At 42.2% G+C, this 20,454-nt stretch overlaps 1 protein-coding gene and 5 pseudogenes across 1 annotated transcript; all 6 read right to left on the reverse strand.

Annotated features, from left to right (window-relative positions):
• Positions 1–75: 75 nt before the first annotated feature.
• On the reverse strand, positions 76–13,588 carry LOC113591572 (uncharacterized). The gene is made up of 6 exons (XM_081701563.1): positions 12,964–13,588; positions 11,799–12,660; positions 10,696–11,614; positions 4,359–4,596; positions 3,533–4,085; positions 76–3,234 (listed from the first exon to the last, which is right to left on the reverse strand). Exons 1-6 carry the CDS (start codon positions 13,153–13,155, stop codon positions 2,282–2,284), a joined length of 3,717 nt encoding a protein of 1,238 aa, XP_081557689.1. The 5' UTR covers positions 13,156–13,588; the 3' UTR covers positions 76–2,281.
• A 1,920-nt stretch (positions 13,589–15,508) lies between these two features.
• Positions 15,509–15,617, reverse strand: LOC118242774 (5S ribosomal RNA; annotated as a pseudogene).
• A 965-nt stretch (positions 15,618–16,582) lies between these two features.
• Positions 16,583–16,691, reverse strand: LOC113569199 (5S ribosomal RNA; annotated as a pseudogene).
• A 1,090-nt stretch (positions 16,692–17,781) lies between these two features.
• Positions 17,782–17,890, reverse strand: LOC118242773 (5S ribosomal RNA; annotated as a pseudogene).
• Positions 17,891–18,854: 964 nt separating this feature from the next.
• On the reverse strand, positions 18,855–18,963 carry LOC145652350 (5S ribosomal RNA; annotated as a pseudogene).
• Positions 18,964–20,051: 1,088 nt separating this feature from the next.
• LOC145652142 (5S ribosomal RNA) lies at positions 20,052–20,160 on the reverse strand (annotated as a pseudogene).
• Between the last annotated feature and the right edge of the window lie 294 nt (positions 20,161–20,454).

The following is a 20,454-nucleotide window of genomic DNA, read 5'->3' on the forward strand; positions in this document are numbered from 1 at the left end:
GACTGCTCCTGAACAGACATTGGAATTAACCCAACTGTAACTACAGGGTGTTTCTCTCTGCAGACTTGAGTCTGAAACAGCTGAATTTTAATCTTTTACACACATGCCACATGAAAAAGGAGAAATGCACAGTGTTCTCAAAGATAATGTGGAGATATCATAGTATGTCTCAACAGATAGTGACAGAGCTATTTTATGCTCAGCACAACTAATCTCTAGTAGCCCTGCATACATACCCAAAATAAACCAAAAAATAAAAAGCAGTTAAAATTAAACAGCAATGAGCTATACCCACAAAATCTTAACATTAACATTTGTAACATTCCTTATTATATCATAAAAAAAACAGAATGACTTACATTGTTATAGTGTAAGGATAACTTTTCAGAAATCACAATCAGAGCAGCAAATAAAAGAAATTGCTCTTATTAATTTCTCTTTTAGGCTTCTCAAGAAAGAAGTCAGAATTAACATTGGTTATTGACATCCATGTGGGATTCGTTTCCCTTGGCTGGTCTTCACTGTTCCCACTTATTTTGCTCCATTCTGTGACAGCACACCCCCTGCCCTGAACACAGTCCAAGATGGAGGCCTGGCTATGCTAAGATTCATCAGGACCATGGGGACAACCCAGAATGTAGGACAGATTTTACAGAACCATGTGGTAACATGTAGCCTCGGCTGGGCTCCACCAAAAGCAACGCTAAGCAAAGATAATCTATAAATGGTTGAGCAAGTACGACACTGAACACTCTCTCTCACACATCTAAGATGATCTTAACTCTACAATGATTTTGAAAAAATGGGCCCTGAGCAGATGTTTTAACAAGATGATATATTTCTGTGAAGAAGTTAAACACCAAAACCTCAAGGACAAAATAACCCATTATTTATGTATTCCATGTTTCATCGTGACACAGGCACCAATATAATTACACTTCTCTGTTGTTCAGCCTTCTCTGCAAAAAAGCCGATCTGCATGTTTTTATTCCAACCCTGCCAATGGTCACCTGAAACAATTGATCAGTTTTTACTGAAAATTGATTAATCAGGTGAAATCAAAGCCCTCAGCCTCCTCTGTGCAGGGGCGACCTTGACTCGGCAGACACAGCTGTGAAAACAGAGCTGTCTGGGTGTTAATTAGGTGTGTTGTGAAAACTGCTTTTTAGGCATTAAATTAGGTGTATTATGAAAGCTGTTTAATTGTCTATTTGCACTGCCAGTGTGTATGAAATTGATTCATAATTCAGTGGTACAACAGAACCAGAGGTGGAATGAGTCCAACTCCTAAAATAAGGCCTAGACCAATGCAAATATTGCACTAGCAAAGAAACCTTGCTGCTGCTGTTTGAAGCATTTGAAGGCATGGGAATACAGAGAGGACTGGTGTCTTTTGATCATTTAACAAGCTTATGACCGTATATAAAAGAGTGTGAGGTGGTTATGAATGGTAGAGATGGACAAATATTTAGTTCTTCCTTTCCTATGTTTCTTCGCAAAATTTTAAGTGCATCAGAGATCACCCCGGAAACCCTTTTTGAACAATTCTTTTTGACTGCTACCTGAAAAGAGGAGGGCTGTGTTTAGCCCAACCTCATGACCAGACAGTGGGAGAGAGAAGACCCTTCTGAGCTTGAGGAAGTTTGGCCATTCACTGGACTATGTCTGAGAAAGGAAATGTATACAAATACATTTTTGTTTTTCAATATTACTGCCTTTAATGACATTTATTTTTAACTCTTTGAAGCAGTCTGTTTTTAAGGAACATATTCACTCAATGTCAAGAATGACTGTTCATAGTAATCGCTGAGTGACTGGCCTTTAATGGTTAAATGTAAACATGCCCACATTCTTCTGGCAAACTGGGGGTGAGGATTTTGTGACCAAGAGAAGAACTAGACCTCTACACTGACACTGTTTAAAAATTTATTTATTCTTAAACCTGATTGGCCAATCCCTGTGGTCCTCAAAATCTGGGGGGAGGAGGAGGAAGAAGAAGATAGGGAAAAAATAAAAATAAATCAGTGGGTCCAGTCTATTTAACACCCCCCCCCCCCCCCCCCCCTTTAACTGTAAACTAAAGTTAATATTGTTCCTCCCTAGAGAAGGAGAGATATTTGTACCCAGGAAAAAGTCTTTTGTTCCCTTAACTGCTTATCTACATTTAAACAACAACAGGTTGAGGTCCACATATATTCTTGCCCATTCTTGACTGAGGGGGAGTCCATAATGCTTGGGCTGATATAAAAAAGCCAGGTTGAAACCAAGCTTTCTGTTCCTGCTATGAGTTCTGCTTCACCTCCTCACTGGCATGACTCTTTTGGTGTGTGCGGAAGCTCCCCAAGTAAACAAAGCTCTGCCCGCAGATGGAGCAATGATAAGGCCTCTCGCCCGTGTGCACCCGCAGGTGGGTCTTCAAGATGTCAGGCCGGGCGAAGGACTTGTCACAGTGAAGGCACCTGTAGGGTCTCTCCTTGGTGTGAATCCGCTCATGCTGCTTCAGGTTAATGCGGTGGAAGAAACCTTTCCCGCAGAAGGAGCACTGGTGTGGCCTCTCACGGCTCTCCCCCTTGTGTGTGGTCCTGTGGGTGTAGAAGTGCTTGGGATCTGCAAAACTTTTACCACAATGGTCACACAGATAGGGCTTCTCACCAGTGTGCAGGCGCTTGTGACGATTCAGGTGACCCGTCTGACTGAAGGCCATGTCGCAGTAGGAACAGTGGTAAGGCTTTTCCCCCGTGTGAATCTTCAGGTGAGTTTTCAGAGCCTGCGTGGTGGCAAAGGCCCTGTCACACACCGAGCACGGGTACGGCCTCTCTCTGGTGTGCACACGCTCGTGCTTCTGGAGGTGTGACCTGTGGTCAAAACGCTTGTCGCAGAAGGAGCACTGGTAGCGCCAGGCCCCTGTGTGGGTCCTCTCATGGTACTTCAGGTTCCCCTTGGTGGTGAAGCGGTTGCCGCATACACCGCAGCTGAACGGCTTCTCACCACTGTGAGTCACCATGTGCACCTTGAGAATAGAAGGTTTGGTGAAAGTCTTTGCACACATGGAACAAGTGTGGGGTCTGAGAGGCACTTCTCCACTGTGGCTTTTCATATGTCTTTTCAAAGACCTCAATGAGCTGAGCTTCTTCCCACAGACACTACAGGGAACGTAAGATGATTTCTGCTCATTTTTCTTCTTTTTTTCTCCAGAGCATTGGTTTTCTCCATCAGAAGACTCAATGCTGCCATCTAAAGATTATGGATGGTACTGTTAACACTTTTGAAGGAGCGCAAGTGTCTATTGCAAACAGTGGCTTGAAATAGTAATGTTTAAAAATAATTTTAAAACGAAAAAAAAACAACAACATTAGCAATTACAGTCTTGAAAATTAGGCATTTGGTTCCACCTTAGTTTCAAACATGAAATAAGTAATAGAGTAAAAAAAACAAAAAAAACAATTCACACTGAAGTGTCAACTGCAGCTTTTTCCCCCCAAAACAGTTCTATACATTTTCTTTATAATATTAATGTAAAAGATCTACTTACCTGAAGGTAAAAAATCAGCATCACTACTATTGTGTTCTTCATAATCACTCACATTATCCAATTTTCCCTGTGCTGTGATGTTTTCATTCAGCTCCAGCATTTTCCTGCAGTCCACCAGTCTAACTGAACATGTCTTTAATGGAGTCTGCAGTGTGTGCTGGTTTCCTCCATCATAGTCAGAGCTCAGGGCCTCTGTGGGGTTTGGGTCACTATAACAGTGTAGAGAGAGACTGGGTACAACATCCTCCAACTCCTGCAGTTTGGACTGATTCTCACAGCCACATACAGAATCCATTGTGGCTACAGAAGTCTGTTCAGGCGCACAAACAAGACACAGACTGGGTTCATCTTCCATGTCCTGCAGTATGTGCTGGTCCTCAGTGCTACAGTCGAGTTCCAGTGTCTCTGTGGGGTTTAGTTGAGTTTTACACATTGGAGACAGATTGGGTTCATTCTCCAGCAATGTATGCTGGCCTCCACCACTGTGATCAGAGTCCTGTGGCTCCGATTGATATAGTTCAGCTTTACAAACTGAAGTGGGAACATCCATCTCCTGATAGCAATATCAAAGAAAATATACAAAACTTTTGAGTCATATATCCACAACATATTAAATAAAATCAGTCAACAAGCATGAAATGTCATTTTATAAAAGAGCAAAATATCTAAAAGGTGCATCAGTGCTGTAGTTCAACAATGTGAATATTTCCTCAACTACAACCAAACACACACCTCAGACATAAGATAAAGAATCAACACTAAGACCTTAAGCACAGAGTATACAAGTCGGATATTTTCCTTCATCTTCAACAAAGGAACCACAAACCTCTTTAGAAAGCTTGTTTCCCTGTTTCCTTATTTTCTCCTCCAACAAAGCGATCACTTTTCTCAGTTCACAGACTTCTGTTTGTAGGTTTCCAATATCTTCCATGGAGAGGTCCGTCCCTACTGACTTTGTGCAGGATGTTTCAGTGTCACATAACAGGTGTAACTCTAGTAGAGCTTCTCCTCCCTGCTCAATGCAGCCCTCCATGCTGCAATGCTCAGACATCTCCAATGGTAGTGAAGATTATGGTTGTTAATATTACTATTATTTAAACAGCAGATCTACACACGATTTGTTCACTGCAGTTACCATACGTCTGAAGAACTTACACTGTAGGTAGAAAAACGTCACTCAAATATTTGCAAAAAGCACAAAAAGTAGAGGAAATCTACTTTCGAAAAATAGCAGCGCAGAACAATCGCCCTAAACCATTAATAATAGACCAGAAGAATCGTGTGGAGCGAAGGACAAAAGTTTTTGTACAGAGAACTTTAAAGCTAGCTAGCTACTATGCTTCAGAAAACGTCTGAAAACCTGTTACTGTAGAATTCTACGCCAAAGGTCTAACGTAACGTTGCTAGCTAGTAACGTTTGTTAATTCCTAATGTATTAACCTTATCTATAATCTTTGTTAAATTATTCATTAAGTGAACGCTTTAAACGTTGTACCGAATCTCACTAAAGCACAGGAAAGGCAACGACTCACATGACAATCACAGAGCAACGAAGTACACAATATCAGGAATAACCAAGCCTGTATGTTCCAGGATAGCTAGTTAGTTAGCTAGCTAGCGTTAGATAAACTTCAAAGTTTGTAGCTAGCTGCGCCAGCTATGTTATACACCTCTGCCATTAATTCAAGAGTTGCCAACCCATATTGTACACTCTACATTCTGAGTTTTGTAATTTTACTATTCGCCCCTTTAAACAACGTTAACCGTGAACGGCACATTTCGTTTTCGAAAGCGTGGCTGCATATATCTTCGAAGCGGCCCTACTTTAACTGCGCATGCGCTGCCAATTTTTAGCACTACGTCAAAAATGTCAGTCGTTCACTATGAAATATATATTCTCTTAATACAAAAAAAATCTAACAATGCTATTGAATCTGTACATTCTTTAAAGTTTATTTGTAGAATATTTATCCACAAAACATTTTTTTTTCAAATTCCATCCCAAATATATATTTATTCAAAGTGAAAATGGAACATTTGGCTACATCCCTTGACTTGATTAACAAGTAAGAAAAAAGAATAGGCCTGTTCGAGATAAGCTGCGCCCCGGTTTGGTGGTCACCGAGAGTAGTCTGCTGCAGTCACGGGTGGAACGTAGAAGAGAGCCGGCAAGCCGGACAGTTCTACCTGTCGCCCAACAAGTGAGCCGCCAGCTCTCACTGGATTCATAAAATTTTTTATAAAGACTGTAAAATTAAACTTCGCATGTGAACAACATAACCACACACAATAAATATTTGAATAGCATGCGTGTTCTATTAACTGCAAGTTTGTGGGAACCGTTTGTGAGCGGAGATTCTAGCTAATGCAGTACTGATGTTTTAGTTCGCGAAGCATCCAGTTCATGTCAAAGGCTCTTCGGTAAGAACGAAGGCTACTTAAAGTTGCAGTGTGTAAGATCGAAAGCGTCTGTTATTAGAAATGGAATACGACAAAATGATGTTTTCATTAATGTATTATTACCTGGTATTACAAATAGTTTATTGTCGCCGGAGACTTCAACCACGCAAATCTCGTCAGTACTGCCTAAATTCCATCAACACGCGAACTTTGCAACGAGAGGAGCGAACGCGCTGGATCTTGTTTACACAAACATTTCCAGTGCGTGCCGGGCGGAGCCCCGCCCCCACCTCGTATACTCTGATCACATGTCTATAATGTTGATTCCTGCATATAGACTGATCGGCAGACGCTCGAAACCGCTTCTGAAGCAGGTGAGAACCTGGCCAGCAGGAGTCATCTCTGCTCTTTAGGACTGTTTTGAGCAGACGACTTGGATCACGTTCAAGGAGGCTGCTACTGACGGTGGCACTGTTAACCTGGAAGAGTATACAGCATCAGTGACTGGCTACATCTGCAAGTGCATTGATGATGTCTCCAAGACCATCACCACACGCCCCAACCAGAAGCCATGGATGACTCCTGAGGTGCGCATGCTACTGAGGACCCATGACTCAGCCTTCAGAACAGGTGAACAAGGAAAACAAGAGCCAAACTGTCACGTGCGATCAGGGAAGCAAAGTGTGCACATGCACAGAGGATCCATGGACACTTCAAAGACACTGGTGACACACGGCGCATGTGGGAGGGCATTCAGGCCATTACTAACTACAGGAAAACATCACCTTCCTGTGACAGTGATGCCATCCTCCCAGATGCACTGAATGACTTCTATGCACGGTTTGAAGCGCAGAACAATGTTGCAGCAGAAAAGTCCATCCCTCCGCAAAATGACCAGGTGCTGTGCCTGACGGCAGCTGATGTGAGGCATACTCTGCGTGGAGTTAACCCATGGAAAGCTGCTGGACCAGACAACATCCTGGGCCGTGTGCTCAGAGAATGTGCTGACCAGCTTGCAGATGTCCTGACAGACATCTTCAATATCTCTCTGAGCTGCGCCATGGTTCCAACATGCTTCAAGACCACCACCATCGTCCCCGTACCTAAGAAGCCCACGGTGTCGTGTCTCAACGACTACCGTCCCATCGCACTCACATCCATCATCATGAAGTGCTTCAAGAGACTCGTCATGAGACACACCAAGACCCAGCTTCCCTCTTCACTGGACCCCCTGCAGTTCGCGTACCGCTTCAACCGCTCTACAGATGATGCCATCTCTACCACACTTCATCTGGTACTCACACATCTGGATAAAAAGGGCACCTATGTAAGAATGCTGTTCATAGACTTCAGTTCAGTGTTCAACACTATTGTTCCTCAGCATCTGATTGGAAAGTTGAGCTTACTAGGCTTGAACACCTCCCTCTGCAACTGGATCCTGGATTTCTTGACTGGTAGACCTCAGTCAGTCCAGATTGGGAGCAGCACTTCCAACACCACCACACTGAGTACTGGTGCTCCTTAGGGCAGCGTACTCAGCCCTCTGCTGTTCACACTGCTGACTCATGACTGTGCAACAATGCACAGTTCGAATCACATCATCAAGTTCGCTGATGACACGATCGTGGTGGGCCTCATCAACAAAGACAATGAGTCAGCATACAGAGAGGAGGTGCGAGAACTGGTAAGCTGGTGTAAGGTCAACAACCTGTATCTGAATGTTGACAAGACAAAAGAAATGGTTGTTGACTTCAGGAGAGCAAGGCAAGATCACTCCCCGCTTGCCATAAATGGCTCCTCAGTGGAGATCATCAAGAACATCAAGTTCCTTGGTGTTCACATAGCGGAGAACCTCACCTGGACCCTGAACATCAGTTCCATCACCAAGAGAGCCCAGCAATGTCTTTACTTCCTTCGCAAGCTGAGGGAAGCCCATCTCCCATCCTCACTATCTTCTACAGAGGTACTGTAGAGAGCATCCTGAGCAGCTGCCTCATTACCTGATTTGGGAACTGCACCGCCTTTGACCGCAAGACCCTCCAGAGAATAGTGAGAACAGCTGAGAAGATCATTGGGGTCTCTCTTCCCTCCATCACGAACATCTACATAACACGCTGCATCTGGAAAGCCACCAACATTGTGAAAGACCCCACACACTGCTCACATGAACTGTTCACCCTTTTGCCATCTGGAAGAAGGTACCGCAACATCCAGACCCACACCTCCAGACTGTGCAACAGCTTCTTCCCAGAAGCCATTAGACTTCTGAACTCTGGCTAACTCCAATTCAGATTCCAAAATGGGTACTTTTATAAATGCTTTTACACAGTCATACACACACACACACACACACACACACACACACAAACACATTGTTTTGCATTGGACTAGTGCTGAAGTCAAACCTCACACAAATAAACTATGCACTCCTGTTGCAGTCTTGCACATTATCCTACTTGCTGCGAGAGTACTGTACTAAACCAGCACTGTACTCTTTAACTATTCTGGCTGCTACTGGTGAATGCTATGTTCAGGGTAGCATGTCACTGATTCCTATGCACAACTCGCTTTACATATGCCCAGTACTGTGTACTGGACTAAATAATTGCACTGTCTACTCATTTTGTATTTGTCCTGTCCTGTATTTATTATTGTTTATTTAATGACATTTTTTCACTATATTGGACTGTTTGCACTTGTGTAGCATGTTGTCTGTTGCACTGTTGTTTTGTGTTGCACCATGGTCCTGGAGGAACATTGTCTCATTTTTGTTGTGTACTTGTATATAGCGGAAATGACAATAAAACCTCTTTGAACTTGTTATGTTAGAATGGACCCTTAATATCTACATTAGGACACAAAGCAAAACAAGACGATAACAACAACAGCACCGATACCAACACAATTGATAGCTACAATGGCGACAATAACAATCACAATGATCAACAAACCAGACATTCTTGGTTAAGATTTACTTTTAAACTGCTCACCGTATTGAAAATTTTAAATGGATACATTTCACCTTCTCTTTTACCCAGTTATGTACTGCCAAAATGATAGTAACTAAGCATGGTTATGTAAATCTACATAAGATTCCAATCTACTTGAAATAAAGATATAACTATGCATAATTATTTGCATTGATTACTTATTGCTTTTGGTGAGCCTGGGTACATTAAATTTCCTTTGACATGGATTTTGGATCACCAATGCTGACCAATATTTTGATTTAATCTTTTAAATTTATTCTCATTTTACATACATGATGAACTAAACGCACATTTGTAATCTTTTATCTCTTTATATTATAAAGTAGAAACTAAATTAGAAACATACATTATAACATTGTAAAAATACAACAAACAGAAACACAAAAAACCTGACTAAACCAGTGTTATAAAATACAACACTTAAAGTAACCACAGTTAGAACATAATGTGTCTGCATTTGAAAAAGCTACAGTGACTGCCAAAAGAGTAAGTTAGTTAAGTAACCAAGCAGCATCTTTAAAATGCTTAAGACACATGTATACAATCACAGTTCACTGTCAATCATTGGAGTCTCCACATGGTGTTTCTTTAGTGATTTACTCAGCATGTCAGGTAAGGTTACCAGATAGAAATCCTGATCAAGTCCATATACCAAAGACTTACCAGATTATGTTAAGGTAAGACTCCCTGGAAATTATCTACCAAGTGGATTATTTTTTTTTGCATACAGAACCAGTATGCTCAAAAGTTATTTATTCCTGAGAAAATTACAGGGTTAAAAATATGCACTAACCCAGCAGGGGTGCACTCACTGGTATGATGAAGATACCTCACCCAGCAGGGGTGCACTCACTTACGCAGTAATGATACCTCACCCAGCAGGGCAGTGGAGATACCGGTCACCAGAACTTAACTTGACCACAAGATAAACAAAATGAGTGTGAATCAGTAGCAGCGGGGAGTGCTGTGTTGCTATGGACCTGCGGCTGGCATCAGGACAGAGGTGGACCTGTCAGTTACAGCACATCTGCCAATTCATTGTTGGATGAATTAGAACTGTTTGGAAGAGAAACAAATGAACAGCACTGCAAATGCACTGCTGATATAAGTAAAAACAGAAAAACACCATCAGATAGAAGATTATAGTAAAATCTGACTTAAGACCTAAAATTAAATGCACTGCCATTTCCTACATAATAATAAGTTAAATTTATATTATATAATATTATAAGTCACTTTACAATGATAGTAGAAAAAAAATGTAGGAAATGTAGGAAGGTCACTGTTTAGCAAAAAGTCATTTTTGCAGTTATTCTCAAGTTATGAAATAGTCATTACACTGATACCTAGTGGCATGGATGTTTCAGATATTCAGTATTAAATATATTTTAAAACATGGCTGCCTCCATGTGGGCTTCCTGCATAAACTGACTCATGTGAGGACCACAAAGCAATTAGATTGTCTCATGTAAACTGCACTTTAAAGTGAAAATATAAAAATAATAATCACTTAATTATTATTTTAATATTGCTCAAATATTGTTTGCTTCTTTTTGGTGGTAAAATGACTTAGTGCTCCTTTAATACTCAGTTCAGTCAAAGATCAATGCTGTACCAACATTCGTCCAAATCACAGCCATGATGGAATCCATTCAGTTCAGGTCCAACAGGTTTTATGTGTTTATCAATGTCACATGAATTGAATTACAGACCATTCAGAGAGTGTTTGCATTAATAATGTATTCTCTGGTGGGTTTCACTCTGTACACTCACGTGGTGTTTTCTGCCCTGTGTCTTCTGAAGTGAGTGACAAGGTTGGATGCTTGAGCAAAACTCCTCCCACACTGAGAGCAGCGATAAGGTCTTTCTCCTGTGTGGCGCCTCTCATGGGTTCGTAGGCCCGTCAAGTCCGAGAACCGTCTGTCACAGGTGGAACAACAGTAGGGCTTCTCGCCGGTGTGTATTCTCCGGTGTGTTCTGAGGGATGCTGCCTGGGTGAACTGCTTCCCGCAGGAGGAGCACTGGTATGGCTTTTCGCCGGTGTGAACTCTCTCATGATCCTTTAGCCTATCTGAGCGAGTGAATGTTTGGTCGCAGAAAGAACAGGGGTATGGCCTCTCACCTGTATGAACACGGGAGTGGACAACAAGGCTTCCTTTTGTTGCAAACTGTTTTTTGCAGTGGGAGCACTGGTAGGGCTTTATCATTGCATCAGAGCCTTCAGCATGTGCTTTCTGGTGATTCTGAAATCTGTAAAAGAAGCTAAAGGATTCCCCGCACTGAGCACACTGGTATGGACCCTCTCCTGAGTGCATCCGCTCATGGCTTTTGCGATGAGATAAATCAGTGAAACTCTTCCCACAAAGGTTGCATGGGTAAAGCTTGTCATTGGCAGCATGCAACCCACAGTGGGATGCAAGCTGTGCAGATGTTGAAAAATACTTCTCAGCGAAGGAACTATGGCGCAGGTCATTTCCATTGTGTTCACTAAGGTGCATGCTGGGAACCAATTGTGTGAAGAATTCCTCTCTACGCCAAACACAAGAATGCGACTCTCCACCAGTGTCCCCATTGAGATGACTGTCTGTAATGTGGCATGAATCTAAGGATGTACTTCTACACACCCCTCCTTTTTGGATGTTATGTTCAGATGCAGAAGGGCTTTCATATGAGAATGACTGCATATGCACATCTAACAAAGAATTTAAAACAATGAGGCTCTTTCAACATGGTATGTGCCAGTTTAAACAAATGTACAAATGTGAAAATCTAAAATGACATTTATAAAAATGTACAAAAATTTCATGGATCAATCATTTCCAAAATCTAGATCTTATGTAAAATGTGTTGGAAGATATAAGACATACAATACTTACTTGAAGATTTAAAATTCTTCTGAAAATAATCATTCTGTTCTTCCTGTGGTGTTATGTTTCTATTAAGCTTCACCACAGTCCTGCAGTCCACGAGTCTCACTGAACACATCTTTAATGGAGTCTGCAGTGTGTGCTGGTCTCTACCATCACAGTCAGAGCCCAGGGACTCTGTGGGGTTTGTGTCACTATAACAGTGAGAGAGGGTTGGTACACTCTCCTCCAACTCCTCTTCACCATTGTAATCAGAGTCTTGTGCATGTTCTTGATGTATGTCTGTATAGCAGTACAAAGAAAGAGAGGGTACATCGTCCTGCAGTGTGTGCTGGTCCCCAGTGCTACAGTCGGGTTTCAGTGTCTCTGTGGGGTTTGGTTCAGTTTTAAACACTGGAGGCAGATTGGGTACATCCTTCAGTTCCTGCGGTGTGTTCGGGTCTCCACTGTGATCGGCATTCAGTGTTTCTGCAGGATTTGGATCACTATAGCAGTGCAGAGAGAGTGGCAGCATATTCAGGTCTTTCCCTTCGTCTTCACTTCCACACTGACGGCCCTGTGCTTCTGTGGAACTGGGATCACTGTAACATGGTAGGAAGAGTGCAGGTACCTCAAGCATCTGCGCTGTCTGCTTGTCTCCACTACCAGACACAGAATCACATATTTCCATCGGTTCCTGTTTAAAGACACAAGGAGGACAGGTTCGCCACAGCCGTACCCCGTGCTTGTCCACAACCTGGCAGCTGTGGTACTGTGAAGCAATGAGAGATGGTTCCTTCTTACAAACGGTTGACAGACTGGGAACATCTTCTGACTCCTGTACTTCATTCTCATTTCTGTTTTTTTGATGCTGTTTCTTAACAAGGTTTGTCTTAGTTTTAAAGAGAAGAAAATATTTGCATTACTAAAACAAAACAAGATATTAAGGATTAAGGACAAGCAAACAACAGATAACAGGATCACGCTGTGAACTAACGGTAATGTATACATTAGGATATATAGCTACATTTCAAAAAAAGATTAATTAAATAATAGTTATCTGACAACCCCTATGACTAAACCATTTTGCTGTACGGATTTTAAATACTAAATGGCACGTCCTAAAGGTGTTTCAGAAATATTTTACAGCTAGCTATAGCTAACAAAACAGCCAAGTCAGAGGAATGTATCCTACCTCAAACTCTCCTTTTCCTTCTCCTCTTAACTTAGCCTCCAGTGATGCTACCTCCTTTCTCAGTTCAGTAATTTCTTTTTGAAGATCCTCTAAACATCCAATATCCATCATGGAGAGGTCTGTTCCGATGGATTTTGTGTTGGTGGGGACAGTGTGGGTGTCTATTTTAAACTCTGTCCAGAAGTATGACATCCTGAGGCCGTCACATCAGAACGCTAGCAGCTAAATGCTAATATATGACTTACCTGGCAAGCAACTACGGTAATTCACTAATTAATTTAATCTAGCACTAAGATATGTCATCTTATTTAGCTACAGTGTAAAGAATCTCCGCCTTACTGCTTGGATCGGCTAACGACAACCAGTTGTGTGCCGCTTTGCTAGCTACAATGTTGAGAGTTTGCTTCAGCTTTGTGTAACTAGCGTTAAGTTATCTAACGCTAGCTATCTAGCTATGTAGTCCATTTGGAAAGCAGTTATGTATTTACTACATGTATATGAAAGCATACCTATATCTAAAGCATGCACTATTTTGAAGTAATCTCGCTTTGTCGGTCTATTACGTTTAGTTTTGTATCGAAGTGTTTACAAAGACTTCCACGTCGTAAACATGTTAGCTCGCTATTTACTTCCTATGGACCACGCGCATGCGTATTCAGTAGGTGCCTTGACATGAGAGTGACGTCGGGTAAAATGAAGCTTTTCATAGTTAAACCAGAGAGGGTTTGATTACCCACAGAAATGAGTTATTTAGAGGAAACAGGGACATGATTCTAGAATTGTCTCAACCTACAGGAGCCTCTCGCCATCGAATTATTTCAGTTTTGTAGAGTATCTCTGATGTCAGTATATTGATTAGATGTATATTTCTGTTAGGATGCGTACAGGGTGTCACCAGTTACTTTGAGTTCCAGTACTTCGAGCTGGAGAGCAACGTGCAAGTAGGGTATAGAGGCAAATTATGTTGAGTGCAAGAGAGTGTATGTAAACAAGATTGGTTGCTGGGGTCTTCTTAGAGCTTCTTAGAGCTTCTAAGGAACAAAAGAAACTATAACCCTGTACCGTGAAAATCTCAGTAGATCATAGAAAATAATCACCGGCAGATGTCAGGGCTGGAGAGCAAAAGTGCTCTCTTCTTGGGTTGTGAAGGGATAAAATAGACTCAAACTGCTCCTTCAAAGAATGTAGCCAGCTAGTTTTTGGAATGGCATTATTTTTTTTGCCGTATTTCTGCATGCATAAACAGATTGTTGATGTAGAGAAATGGTGAGACAGCGAATGCGCAGGAGAGTAAGACTGAGCTCACAAATAAATGAACAAACAAACTTATATTGATTACAACATTGATTTTTTTCTTCAGGGTGGTATGGCCGAAAGCGGTGGAAAGCGTCACAAACGCGCCCTTTATGGATTACATCGACAGCGTGGCTACAGAGACAACGTGCCTGATTAAGCCCTTCTCGAAGGGATAAAACAATGCCTTACACAATTCTTTTGGTGTTTTTGCTTGCCATTTTTCATTGCTTTAACGTGCTGTTCCTCTCTGCAATATGCACGATGATCCGTTGCTTACAATTATATGAAGCTCATTTTCTGGCATAATTATCACAGTGTGTCGTTGTATTGGACACTACTTCCTACAACTAACGTCAGCTATCAACCTCTTCATCCATACGTTCAGTGAACAAATAGGCGACAACTCAAGAGACCCAGCTGTGCACAATCGCACTGTTTCAGAATAGCAAGCCAGCTTTTGTACCCCGATAATTCTGTCTACTGCTTGTGATCCTGCGTTGTGTTCTGGCGGTGTTAAAATAACGGGGCAAGCGGCAGTACTGGGTCTCTGGACCTTTACTGTAAAAACATCTACCAGTGTGTGTGTGTGTGTGTGTGTGTGTGTCTGTGTGAGAGACTGGCTTGGAATTTCCAGTGTGTGTGTGTGTGTGTGTGTGCGTGCGTGCGTGTGCGCGCGCGCGTGTGAGTGTGTGAGAAACTGACATGGTATTTCCAGTGTGTGTGTGTGTGTGTGTGTGGGGGGGGGGTTTGAGAGAGACTTGGCCGCAGGAACATCGGCCGCAGGAACTAAAATTAATTTATCCCTTCCCAAAATAAAACCCGTTAAAATGTAGATAGCACATATAATGTAGGATGGGATGCAAGAATAAAACTAAGCTCTAATCCCAAAATTACTGGACGCAGTTTAACTCGAAGCAACCTACCTCCATTTCCGTAAATAAAAGCTTTGAGTCGCGTGCGGTCGAACGCACCTACATAATTGGTCCGAAAGTGCTCGCACACACAAACCGCATAATACATAGAGTTAAGAGAAAGAGTTGTAAAAGTAAATGAATATGGAATTGTTTTGGTGAAATGCATAAAACAAAGATTCATAAGTTTATGCGAAGCTGGCGCACTTGCTAAATTCCAAAATGCTACTGTTCTAAACATAAAATGAAGAAAGAAAGCATGAAATAAAACATAAAGAACGAAGTTACGTAATACGTGAAAGGGGGAAAACCTGAAAAGAAACACAGCTAAGAAGAAAAGCTTACAGCACCTGGTATTCCCAGGCTGTCTACCATCCAAGTACTAACCAGGCCCGACCCTGCTTAGTTTCCGAGATCGGACGTGTTCAGGTTGGTATGGCCGTAAGCTGTGGAAAACCCTTCTCGAAGGGATAAAACAATGCCTTACACAATTCTTTTGGTGTTTTTGCTTGCCATTTTTCATTGCTTTAACGTGCTGTTCCTCTCTGCAATATGCACGATGATCCGTTGCTTACAATTATATGAAGCTCATTTTCTGGCATAATTATCACAGTGTGTCGTTGTATTGGACACTACTTCCTACAACTAACGTCAGCTATCAACCTCTTCATCCATACGTTCAGTGAACAAATAGGCGACAACTCAAGAGACCCAGCTGTGCACAATCGCACTGTTTCAGAATAGCAAGCCAGCTTTTGTACCCCGACAATTCTGTCTACTGCTTGTGATCCTGCGTTGTGTTCTGGCGGTGTTAAAATAACGAGACAAGCGGCAGTACTGGGTCTCTGGACCTTTACTGTAAAAACATCTACCAGTGTGTGTGTGTGTGTGTGGGGGGGGGGGGGGGTGTTTGAGAGAGACTTGGCCGCAGGAACATCGGCCGCAGGAACTAAAATTAGTTTATCCCTTCCCAAAATAAAACCCGTTAAAATGTAGATAGCACATATAATGTAGGATGGGATGCAAGAATAAAACTAAGCTCTAATCCCAAAATTACTGGACGCAGTTTAACTCGAAGCAACCTACCTCCATTTCCGTAAATAAAAGCTTTGAGTCGCGTGCGGTCGAACGCACCTACATAATTGGTCCGAAAGTGCTCGCACACACAAACCGCATAATACATAGAGTTAAGAGAAAGAGTTGTAAAAGTAAATGAATATGGAATTGTTTTGGTGAAATGCATAAAACAAAGATTCATAAGTTTATGCGAAGCTGGCGCACTTGCTAAATTCCAAAATGCTACTGTTCTAAACATAAAATGAAGAAAGAAAGCATGAAATAAAACATAAAGAACGAAGTTACGTAATACGTGAAAGGGGGAAAACCTGAAAAGAAACACAGCTAAGAAGAAAAGCTTACAGCACCTGGTATTCCCAGGCGGTCTCCCATCCAAGTACTAACCAGGCCCGACCCTGCTTAGCTTCCGAGATCGGGCGTGTTCAGGGTGGTATGGCCGTAAGCGATGGAGAGCCCTTCTCGAAGGGATAAAACAATGCCTTACACAATTCTTTTGGTGTTTTTGCTTGCCATTTTTCATTGCTTTAACGTGCTGTTCCTCTCTGCAATATGCACGATGATCCGTTGCTTACAATTATATGAAGCTCATTTTCTGGCATAATTATCACAGTGTGTCGTTGTATTGGACACTACTTCCTACAACTAACGTCAGCTATCAACCTCTTCATCCATACGTTCAGTGAACAAATAGGCGACAACTCAAGAGACCCAGCTGTGCACAATCGCACTGTTTCAGAATAGCAAGCCAGCTTTTGTACCCCGATAATTCTGTCTACTGCTTGTGATCCTGCGTTGTGTTCTGGCGGTGTTAAAATAACGGGGCAAGCGGCAGTACTGGGTCTCTGGACCTTTACTGTAAAAACATCTACCAGTGTGTGTGTGTGTGTGTGTGTGTCTGTGTGAGAGACTGGCTTGGAATTTCCAGTGTGTGTGTGTGTGTGTGTGTGTGTGTGTGCGTGCGTGCGTGTGCGCGCGCGCGTGTGAGTGTGTGAGAAACTGACATGGTATTTCCAGTGTGTGTGTGGGGGGGGTTTGAGAGAGACTTGGCCGCAGGAACATCGGCCGCAGGAACTAAAATTAATTTATCCCTTCCCAAAATAAAACCCGTTAAAATGTAGATAGCACATATAATGTAGGATGGGATGCAAGAATAAAACTAAGCTCTAATCCCAAAATTACTGGACGCAGTTTAACTCGAAGCAACCTACCTCCATTTCCGTAAATAAAAGCTTTGAGTCGCGTGCGGTCGAACGCACCTACATAATTGGTCCGAAAGTGCTCGCACACACAAACCGCATAATACATAGAGTTAAGAGAAAGAGTTGTAAAAGTAAATGAATATGGAATTGTTTTGGTGAAATGCATAAAACAAAGATTCATAAGTTTATGCGAAGCTGGCGCACTTGCTAAATTCCAAAATGCTACTGTTCTAAACATAAAATGAAGAAAGAAAGCATGAAATAAAACATAAAGAACGAAGTTACGTAATACGTGAAAGGGGGAAAACCTGAAAAGAAACACAGCTAAGAAGAAAAGCTTACAGCACCTGGTATTCCCAGGCTGTCTACCATCCAAGTACTAACCAGGCCCGACCCTGCTTAGTTTCCGAGATCGGACGTGTTCAGGTTGGTATGGCCGTAAGCTGTGGAAAACCCTTCTCGAAGGGATAAAACAATGCCTTACACAATTCTTTTGGTGTTTTTGCTTGCCATTTTTCATTGCTTTAACGTGCTGTTCCTCTCTGCAATATGCACGATGATCCGTTGCTTACAATTATATGAAGCTCATTTTCTGGCATAATTATCACAGTGTGTCGTTGTATTGGACACTACTTCCTACAACTAACGTCAGCTATCAACCTCTTCATCCATACGTTCAGTGAACAAATAGGCGACAACTCAAGAGACCCAGCTGTGCACAATCGCACTGTTTCAGAATAGCAAGCCAGCTTTTGTACCCCGACAATTCTGTCTACTGCTTGTGATCCTGCGTTGTGTTCTGGCGGTGTTAAAATAACGAGACAAGCGGCAGTACTGGGTCTCTGGACCTTTACTGTAAAAACATCTACCAGTGTGTGTGTGTGTGTGGGGGGGGGGGGGGGGTGTTTGAGAGAGACTTGGCCGCAGGAACATCGGCCGCAGGAACTAAAATTAGTTTATCCCTTCCCAAAATAAAACCCGTTAAAATGTAGATAGCACATATAATGTAGGATGGGATGCAAGAATAAAACTAAGCTCTAATCCCAAAATTACTGGACGCAGTTTAACTCGAAGCAACCTACCTCCATTTCCGTAAATAAAAGCTTTGAGTCGCGTGCGGTCGAACGCACCTACATAATTGGTCCGAAAGTGCTCGCACACACAAACCGCATAATACATAGAGTTAAGAGAAAGAGTTGTAAAAGTAAATGAATATGGAATTGTTTTGGTGAAATGCATAAAACAAAGATTCATAAGTTTATGCGAAGCTGGCGCACTTGCTAAATTCCAAAATGCTACTGTTCTAAACATAAAATGAAGAAAGAAAGCATGAAATAAAACATAAAGAACGAAGTTACGTAATACGTGAAAGGGGGAAAACCTGAAAAGAAACACAGCTAAGAAGAAAAGCTTACAGCACCTGGTATTCCCAGGCGGTCTCCCATCCAAGTACTAACCAGGCCCGACCCTGCTTAGCTTCCGAGATCGGGCGTGTTCAGGGTGGTATGGCCGTAAGCGATGGAGAGCCCTTCTCGAAGGGATAAAACAATGCCTTACACAATTCTTTTGGTGTTTTTGCTTGCCATTTTTCATTGCTTTAACGTGCTGTTCCTCTCTGCAATATGCACGATGATCCGTTGCTTACAATTATATGAAGCTCATTTTCTGGCATAATTATCACAGTGTGTCGTTGTATTGGACACTACTTCCTACAACTAACGTCAGCTATCAACCTCTTCATCCATACGTTCAGTGAACAAATAGGCGACAACTCAAGAGACCCAGCTGTGCACAATCGCACTGTTTCAGAATAGCAAGCCAGCTTTTGTACCCCGATAATTCTGTCTACTGCTTGTGATCCTGCGTTGTGTTCTGGCGGTGTTAAAATAACGGGGCAAGCGGCAGTACTGGGTCTCTGGACCTTTACTGTAAAAACATCTACCAGTGTGTGTGTGTGTGTGTGTGTGTCTGTGTGAGAGACTGGCTTGGAATTTCCAGTGTGTGTGTGTGTGTGTGTGTGTGTGTGCGTGCGTGCGTGTGCGCGCGCGCGTGTGAGTGTGTGAGAAACTGACATGGTATTTCCAGTGTGTGTGTGGGGGGGGTTTGAGAGAGACTTGGCCGCAGGAACATCGGCCGCAGGAACTAAAATTAATTTATCCCTTCCCAAAATAAAACCCGTTAAAATGTAGATAGCACATATAATGTAGGATGGGATGCAAGAATAAAACTAAGCTCTAATCCCAAAATTACTGGACGCAGTTTAACTCGAAGCAACCTACCTCCATTTCCGTAAATAAAAGCTTTGAGTCGCGTGCGGTCGAACGCACCTACATAATTGGTCCGAAAGTGCTCGCACACACAAACCGCATAATACATAGAGTTAAGAGAAAGAGTTGTAAAAGTAAATGAATATGGAATTGTTTTGGTGAAATGCATAAAACAAAGATTCATAAGTTTATGCGAAGCTGGCGCACTTGCTAAATTCCAAAATGCTACTGTTCTAAACATAAAATGAAGAAAGAAAGCATGAAATAAAACATAAAGAACGAAGTTACGTAATACGTGAAAGGGGGAAAACCTGAAAAGAAACACAGCTAAGAAGAAAAGCTTACAGCACCTGGTATTCCCAGGCTGTCTACCATCCAAGTACTAACCAGGCCCGACCCTGCTTAGTTTCCGAGATCGGACGTGTTCAGGTTGGTATGGCCGTAAGCTGTGGAAAACCCTTCTCGAAGGGATAAAACAATGCCTTACACAATTCTTTTGGTGTTTTTGCTTGCCATTTTTCATTGCTTTAACGTGCTGTTCCTCTCTGCAATATGCACGATGATCCGTTGCTTACAATTATATGAAGCTCATTTTCTGGCATAATTATCACAGTGTGTCGTTGTATTGGACACTACTTCCTACAACTAACGTCAGCTATCAACCTCTTCATCCATACGTTCAGTGAACAAATAGGCGACAACTCAAGAGACCCAGCTGTGCACAATCGCACTGTTTCAGAA

The sequence above is a fragment of the Electrophorus electricus genome, chromosome 18, assembly GCF_041902795.1.
Source record: "Electrophorus electricus isolate QZ-2024a chromosome 18, ASM4190279v1, whole genome shotgun sequence".
Classification (NCBI taxonomy): domain Eukaryota; kingdom Metazoa; phylum Chordata; class Actinopteri; order Gymnotiformes; family Gymnotidae; genus Electrophorus; species Electrophorus electricus.